Here is an 8,954-nt window from a genome sequence, read left to right as displayed (position 1 = left end):
GGAAAGGAAAGGAAAGGAAAGGAAAGGAAAGGAAAGGAAAGGAAAGGGAAGGGAAGGGAAGGGAAGGGAAGGATGCCTTGGCTAAATATAGCTATGTTTCTGAGAATGAAAAAAAAACTATAAGGACTCATTTGTTAGCACAAAAAACAAAATACTGAGCAAGGCAAGGCAAAATGGTGCTTTGGGGCACATAGAGGTGTTGACACAGCACCCGTTTGCACATCCTTAAAGCACCTGCTTCTTCTTCTAAGATCACACATGTGCCCTCCACAGTTGCAGCAAAATACATGTTTGGTTTCAAGAGCTGCAGATTGGCGCTAGGGGAAAACCGGCTGAAAAGAATCCCAAAATTACAGAGGACTTTCCATTCCATTGAAAAAGCACCGGGGAGCTGCCTCCAATGAGTCACCCAGGTGTCTCCAGCCAGGTGCCCCTGTGTGTTTAAGCAAGGCGCCGCGATTGCGCACTACAAACCGGATGAAACCCGGAGAGCGAAAAGCTTGCAGCACGGTAAAATTTAAAAAAAAAAAAAATCTCGCCGTTTGATTTTTGCCCGAGGAACGAGAATCGCGGCGTTCATTAAATCATCGCAGCCGAAAGCCCAATGGGTTTAGCAACGAGGGTTCTTTTTGTGACAAGCTCTGTCGTCTCCTGCGAACTGAAGGAGAATTCCGGAGCAGGAAAAACCGCCAGCCGGATTGCAGCTCCCTTATTAAGCTTCCCTTGTTGCAAATGGCAAAGCGCCGAAGAAGCATGCATTACTCATGCAGGCACCCCACAGCGACAGCCATGCCAAGGGGCAGGGCGAGCCGGGCGGTGCAGGTTTTAGGACGTGAGTGGCAATGACGCTCCCAGGCTGCCTCTTTCGCGCAGCCTCTTTGCTTGAGTGCGCTCCAGAGGGGCGGGAAGACTGGAGAGGGCGTCTTCTGGGATGCTCAGACGGAAGCCCTTGCTCCCCAGCTGCCACTGAAACAAGATCAATCACAACTGGGCTTTAAAGGTAGCCATCGGCTTATCACAGTTCATTCGGTGTGGCCGTTTGAAATTACGACAGCACTGAAAAAAGTGACTGATGACCGTTTTTCAGACTTGCAACCAGCGGTGGGATTCAGCCGGTTCGCACCAGTTCGGCGGAAGCGGTAGCTAATTTTTTCTTGCCCGGGCCCAGAATGGACTTCCGGAAGTGGCATCCATACAGAGAACCGGTTGTTCTCATATTTGAACCCCACCACTGGAAGAAGGCATAAGAGAGATAGTAAAAGGNGTGTCCCCAGGGAGATGGGATCACTTTGGGCGATCTTCCGACGAGCAAAGTCAACAGGGAAGTCGCATCCACTTAACAACCTGGTTACTAACTGAACGAGTGAAGGGATTCAGTTAACGACCGCGGCAAGGGAGGTCATGAAATAGGGCCAAATTTACCTCACCGTCTCGCTTACTGACAGAAATTCTGGGCTTAATTGTGGTCGTACGTGGAGGACTTATCTGTATTACCAAAAAAAAAAAGTAAAAAGCAGAAGAGGCAAAACTAGGGAGGTGATTGGAGGAAAGTGAGACAAGCAGAGCCAAGAAGTGGATTCTTGATCTGTGCGTTATTAAGACTATACAGTTCAGCTAAAATCAGTCTCGGGTATTTTTCCTTTTAACCAGCTGGTACGCCTTTCCATTTAGTGAGCTGTGCAAACTTCAAAGGAGGCAGGATCTGTAGGTTGCTGTCTTTGAACTACAAAGATTGTCTTGGTAATTGACTTTATTTAAGTGTAATGTGTCGGGTATTTTTTTTTTTTATTTTAAACACCCAAAAAAAGTCCAAAGCTTGGAAATTGGCTTTCTTGCTGACCTGTCTCTCCAGCTGCGTTTGGATCCGTGCTTTTCAGCCGATTCTCCAAATCCGAGGTATCAATTAAAGCCCTATTATATCTGAAGGGTAAGAACTTTGCTCTCACGCAGGCAGGGGTTTTTTTTGTCGCAAAAGAGTAGAAGTGCAATCTGCAACGGAGAAATTAAACAACTGGCTTTTAACACAGCAGATGCACTTCCAGCCTTCTGGGCCTTTGACTCTGAAGCCGAGAACAAAACAAACCCCATCAAGGCTTCCTATGGCTCTCACAGCGACGCACTAAATATCCTAGCAGGCGTGGCAGAAGGGAATGAAAGCGAAGAGAAGGACAGACCGCGGTTCAATCTTTTTAACCATTTGGGGAGTCGAATTGAGCCGGCTTCCTTGATAGGTATTCCCACCCCCACCCCCCTTTCTCCTTTCTCTGAGATTTAGAAACGCCTTCCAACGTGGACGGGACCTTTGAATAGGTGGTCATCGAGGACAAGCGACAAGTTGACCAGCTTAGAAGGAAGATCAGAATTGTAAGATTGAAAGGAGGAAAATTAAACCTTCCCAGAAATAGCTGAAAGCTTTCCAAAATAGCTTGCCAAATCCATTAAGCTCAACCACCGCAGAGCAGCAAGTGAGCCCACCTACTTTATTGGGGGGAAAAAACGTGGACGCTTGCTGCGGCTGTACGCTGCGTTGTCAGCACAACAATTTCCAAGGGAGAAAGGCTTCCAGGAACCCTAAAGAAAATGTTCCAATGATTCAAAAAGACTTGAATGAAGAGGAACAAAAATCCGGCAACTGGCTGAGACCTTCAGTTGTTACTAGTTGGAAGACCCTCTGCCAATTCGCACATGCAAACAGAAAAGGAACTAAACTAACTAAACTTCCTGACAGTGAGAACAATTAACCAGTGGAACAACCTGCCTCCAGAAGCGGTGAATGCTCCAACACTGGAAGTTTTTAAGAAGAGACTGGACAGCCATTTGTCCGAAATGGTGTAGGGTTTCCTGCCTGAGCAGGGGGTTGGACTCGATGACCTCCAAGGTTCCTTCCAACTTTATTATTATTGTTGTTGTTTTTCATGGAGAACGTTTTAAATAGGAAGTGGAAATAGGGGAAATATATAGCTTGAAATGGGATGTGTATGCTGAGATCCTGGGCAAGCCAGAGGATGAATACTATTTTTAAAAAATAATAATAATAAATTTCTAGGAGCAATGGATATAAAGATTTTTTGGGGGGAACTGCAGAGGCAGAGAAGTAATAGAAAATAAGAGATTCAGAAGCTGGGAAGTACTTACTGGCTTTTCTGGAGCTGAGTCCTAGGCCACACAAAAATAAAGAAAACTGCAGAATAAATCATGAAAAAACATACGCTCCGTGTTAGCTGTGGCAGGATTCAGCTTTTCTCAATGTAAAGTTCTGAGTTGCCCAGAGAACGAGTAATTTAAATTTTTATTACAGGAAGGGTAACAAAGCTTGCCAATCTTAAAATTGCTAAAACAACAAACAAACCTGAAGCCAAACAAATAGTACATCGAAGCCAATTGATTTAGGAATGCAGCTACTCCCCCAAAATACCTCAGTTTCCTGGGTGAAATCCAGAGTGTCTTCTCCAGAAGCCAGCAGCGTATGGAGGATCCGTTGCTTCACCTGTTCCCACTCGACCAGCATTGATTCCCGGTGATATTCCTCTGCCAAAGCAAAGGTCTGGGAAGAAATTGATAGAGAAAAAAGACAAGCCATCATCCACTTCAATGAAAGCCTGGTAGTTAGAAAGAAGCTATAAAACGCTTCTGTTCTCATCCGCCAAAAGAACTCAAAGAATCATCTGGCAACTGGATATCTATGCAGCTTCTCATTCCATACAGATAAAGACTGTCCCAAAGGTAATAAATAAAATAATCATTTTTATATACAATTGCTGTTATCCGTCCCATGTAGTTTCTTGAACGTAGCTAAATGTTGTTATACTGTCTGAAAAATTAGGCAGACTTTGACCGCCCACTGACAATCCACCACCAATTGTTAAACATGATCTTTTTTTGTTTTATTTTTTTTAATGCTTCTTATTTGTAATGCTGCTCTGTGGCTGTAATAAAATTACTGCTCTGCTTTTGTTTTAAAGGCAACTGGACTTTCTGATTTATTTTTAAAAAAGGACATTTTGCTTCTTATCCAAGGAACCTCCTCAATTCTAACTAACTGGTGAAGGATGAAATGAAATTCCCCACCAGTTAGCTAGAACTGAAGATGTTTCTTGGATGGAAAATATCCTAAAGAGAAATCAAAAAGCCCAGTTGCCTTTAGAATAAAAGCACCTTTGGGACCAGCTACTGGAGACTAAGGTCCCAATCCAGCTTCCCAAATGTGCTTATCTTCTCCCTAATTCAGCGTCTCGCTGCCCATCAACTCCAACGCAGCATAAAGTACATTCCCTACATCTCCGTCAGGCTTACAAAATTATTGCCTTGGACTCCACCCTCCGTCTCATCCTCAATTTCTCCGTAAACTAGAACTGCAGAAGAGTCTAAATGCATTTTCCCCTCAAGCTTTCATGGATTAAGCTCATTTCCAGTAATCGAGGTTCTTGGGCTCCGATGCTTTCAAACCGCAGAAAGTAGAATTACACTAAATGGGTATTGTTGTTTTTTTTAAAAAAAAAACCCTCATAATTTATTCATTTTCTTAAAAATCACATTGGATTCAGGAAGTCCAAAGTGGGAGGACAATTTTGGGAGCTTAATGGGATGGAAAGAAAGAGAGAGATTGAAGAGGTTCTGCAGGGTGGAAAAAAATATATACCACCCTCTCAAGTATGGAGAATTGAGCCCTGTTTTAAAATTCTGCCAGAGGTCTATGCTCCTTGATTTCACATCAGTCGTCGCTCTTGAGAGACAGCAGCTCCTAAGGGACTCAGTGGTTTTTCTCATTACTGGCTGCCTAATCTTTTATGCTGAAAAAGGCAGGTTGAACCCTCGCTGATTTCATATAAAGCAAGTCAACTAAATGAAACCGATATTACAGAACGCAGAATAACAGAGTTGGAAGGGACACTGGAGGTCTTCTAGTCCAACCCCTTGCTCAAGCAGGAAATCCCTGTCTCTTCTGGTGATTTCACCAGATCTCTTATAGATCTCCAGCAGGTTGGGAGGCTCAGTTGTGGTCCAAACCATCTTAGGAGACGCTGGTCCCTATTGCAGAGGAAGAGCAGGAAGACTTGCGAGATGAAGGCTTACTAGAACCTGCAATTGTACAGGTAGTTCTCAACATGCAACCATGCATTTAATGACCGTTCAAAGTTACAACGGCACTGGAAAAAAAGTGACTTATGACCGTTTTTCGCACTTACGACCGTTGCAGCCTCCCCGTGGTCACGTGATCAAAAGTTAGATGCTTGGCAACTGACTTGTATTTATGACGGTTGCAGTGTCCCGGGGTCACGTGATCCCCTTTGGCAACCTTCTGGCAAGCAAAGTCGACGGGGAAGCCTGACAACTGTGTTACTACTAACAACTGCAGTAATTCACTTAACAACTGTGGCAGACTGAACAGTTGCTGCTGTTCAGTCAGGTACCACCTATTCTACGCCTGTGAATTTGGCTTTTCCTGCCTAAATGCAGTTGGGGGGGGGGGCAGATTAGTGCCCTGAAAGGCCTCCCTTCGCCTTTTAATTGATTTTCAACAGTGTTTTAATGGCCCTTTAAAAATGTTTAACCTTTACGTAGTGTTTTTAGGTTTTCAATTTTTTATTGTACACCACATTCTCTCTCCGTGAGACAGAGGGGTGGTTCCAAAATGAGATAGATAGATAGATAGATAGATAGATAGATAGATAGATAGATAGATAGATAGATAGATAGATGGATGGATGGATGGATGGATGGATGGATGGATGGATGGATGGATGGATGGATGGATGGATGGATGGATGGATGGATGGATGGATGGATGGATGGATGGATGGATGATGGATGATGAATGGATGATGGACAGACAAATAATTAAATAAATGGATGGATGGACGGGTGGACAGACATTATTTTATATTACTTTCAATACTCACCCGTTTCCTGGACTCTTCAATGGCAGACAGCAAAGCATTATCCTTTTCATTTTTTAGGAATCCCTGTAAGAAAAAGGACAATTCCCATTAAAAATCAGTTTAGCTTGGAAAGGACGTTTGGCACTTCCCACAGAGTTGGTGTAAACTCTGCTGTAAGGTCAGACAACTTTCGGCTTTCATTGCTTCAAAGACAATGCTCTTTAATTTGAGGGGGGGGGGGGAAGAAAGGAAAATGCCAATAAAGCGAATGTGTGCACTGAAATGTATTAGCCTCCTTTCAGTAAAGTACAAAACTAAACCCTATGAACTCTTGGCCGTTGAATCCTGATTTCATTTTCTCTTATTTCTGGATTTGGATCCGGCTTCCTTGCTCCATCAACTTACAAGAACCCTGATGAAAAGCAGGAGGGAGGCTGATGAACAGAGATAATAAGTCTGGCTAACCCCATTAAGTTGATTTTTAAAAATGGAAGAGAATGGTTCACCCAAGGAACAGGCTGCTCCCTTAGATGTATGGATATTTGCAAAACATACAATATATAAAATATAACCTATAAAAATGCACAGGAGACAATACTTGGACAATAAAGTATTCTGTTATTCTATTCTATTCTATTCTAATTCTATTCTAATTCTATTCTATTCTATTTTAGCTAGCAAAAAGTTGGACTATATTGCTGAAGCTAGAAACAATCCTAATCGACATTTTACCTAGCTAAATTCCCATGATGGTTTATTTTCCTTGCTCTGTATTATTATTTCCTCACATTTTGGGGGAAGAATTTAATAAAAATTGAGCTCTCAAACCAATTCTATGGGATGTTCTTCTATAGGACTAGAAGACCTTCAAGGAGCCTTCCAAACTCTGCCATTCTGTATTCTGACCTGCTTGTTGTTTACCTTTTTCATTTCATTTATAAGGGAAGATACCAAATAAGTAGGCAGCCCTCACCTTAGAGAATAATAAAATTGATTTTAAATAAATAAATAAATAAATAAATCTTGGATTTAAAAAAGCCCTATGACACAGTAGGGAACAAATACTTAAAAACAAAAGCCACTTCTGACCCAGCTGTACTGCTGTACTGAATTCAGATGCAACAAACCAAGATGCAAACTCAAGGAGAGTTGAGGCAAAGACAACTTAACAACCACAATAGAGCCCAACATCTCACTGCTAAGCAAGACAGTTGTTAAGTGACTTCTGCCGCATTGTACCACCGTTCATTCACCTGTTAAGTGAACCACTGCAGATGTTAGCTTAGTAACAGGGTGGTTAAGTGAATTTGGCTTCCCTATTGACCTTGCTTGACGCAAAAGGTGATCACATGACCCTGGGACACTGCAACTGTCATAAGTACATGCCAGTTGCCAGGCGTCCGAATTTCGATCACGTGACCATAGGGGAGGCTGCAATGTCGTAAGTGAAAAACGGTCACAAGTCACTTTTTCCAGTGCCGTTGTAACTTCAAACAGTCACTAAATGAATGGGCGTAAGTCCAGGATCACCCGTATTCCTTTCAGAAGCAGGTTTAGGAGAGATTGTTGACTGAAGTATTTCCTGTTAAAGCACAACTTCCTGGTGGGAAGCATGGCCCTTTGTGGCCACTGACAAGTCATTAACTCTCTGTTGAGCTACTCCCATCGAGTGGCCTGCAGATGTGATAATGTGCCTATTGATGTGTTCCTAGGCACACACCCAGGTTCCTGCCAGGGCAAATTCCATTCTTAATTTTTTAAAAAATGAATGGGAATCTGCCTCAGCATAACTTGCATGGTTAACAATGCCTCTGAGGCAGGCAGGCTCCCTTTCCATCTCTGCTTTGAGGTACACTGGAATTCTTCAACAGCTTCTTAAGGAAACTGTAATATGGAGAGACTCCTCATAACTTAATCTCCTGGAGGATGAGCAGTTTGAGCTGGAGGGTGGGGTTAAATACATCATCAGTTTGGAATCATTATGCCTCCACAAGAGATCTAAGTCCAGTCCCCCCCATGAATTCCGTTGACCCTTCTCTAGCGCCAATTTGGCTTGGACTGCTAGTGGCTCAGATTTACGTTAGACGCAAATAACCAGGAACAAAAGTTGAGTTCAAGGCACTAAGAGTTGAGTTCAAGTTGAGTTCAAGGCACCTATACATACGAATCTGGGCAACTAACGGTCCAAGGTAAAATGGCGCTAGATGTGTGTCAATGGAATTCACCGTGTGTTTGTGTGTGTGTGGATATGGGTCTCTTGTGGCTATGCAAGGATTCCACACCGACGGCGCATTTAACCCCGCCCTCCATCTCAGCCTGCTCATCTCCTACATCTTCTCTGCAATGTGCAGCTACAATCAGCTGCTGACTGGACAGTCTGTCTGTTCCTAGGAAGAACCACAAAATGGAATATTCGCTGAAGGGACAAAAATGGCCATCCGGTTCCAAAACCTGGGGGTGGGGGCCTGGCCTCTGGGTGTCATCCAGAAGCTTAAATGCAAGCATTCAAACACACCCTACATTCCCACTGCCCCCGAATGCTGGTAATTCACAAAGATTCACTTCCCATTTATCTACTTTAAGTAGCATGCTTATATCATTCAGGAACAGGTTTCCTACGTTCCTCCTGACTGAAATCCTAATGCTATGGCACTCTCTAATCTGATTATTTAAATCCAGCAACTCAAGTGTTTTACAAAGCAATAGGTCACTGGAATTTGAGGGCAGCGCCCGCCAAGTTCCTGTGTTCGGTGGTAAATGTCTTTTTTTCCTTACAGTTCTTAGATCTCTCTTTTAACCACCTAGGATCACATTCTCCTTTTTCCTATCGCTCTTATGAATTCATCTACTACCTGCTTTAAGTCTCCTTCTTCCACTCCGCCACTGATTTGGAGTGAAGCGTGCAGCCAAAAGATACTAATTTACTGCAGCAGCGCTAGGATTTTCTTGGCAATCCTATTCATAGCCCTTTAAAGTGTCAGAAGACAGCCAATTAACGCTCCACATGACAGGGACATTATCAGTTTCTTTGCAGTGGATATAGTAAAGCAAAGGAAGGAATTCACATCTCCCAAC

The 8,954-nt window shown here is 43.2% G+C and overlaps 1 protein-coding gene across 1 annotated transcript in view; it reads right to left on the bottom strand.

Annotated features, from left to right (window-relative positions):
* Positions 1–5,946, bottom strand: part of NUP93 (nucleoporin 93) — a 25,597-nt gene extending 19,651 nt beyond the window's left edge. Inside the window, exons 1-2 of the mRNA XM_015824562.1 lie at positions 5,901–5,946; positions 3,416–3,544 (exon numbers count right to left, since the gene is read on the bottom strand). Coding sequence (XP_015680048.1) covers positions 3,416–3,508 — 93 coding nt within the window. The 5' untranslated portion in view covers positions 3,509–3,544; positions 5,901–5,946. The remainder of the gene's footprint in view (positions 1–3,415; positions 3,545–5,900) is intronic.
* Between the last annotated feature and the right edge of the window lie 3,008 nt (positions 5,947–8,954).

Source organism: Protobothrops mucrosquamatus, unplaced genomic scaffold (genome assembly GCF_001527695.2).
Source record: "Protobothrops mucrosquamatus isolate PMUCROS unplaced genomic scaffold, P.Mucros_1.0 scaffold2282, whole genome shotgun sequence".
NCBI lineage: Eukaryota > Metazoa > Chordata > Lepidosauria > Squamata > Viperidae > Protobothrops > Protobothrops mucrosquamatus.
This window is presented reverse-complemented; position numbering and strand designations above follow the sequence as displayed.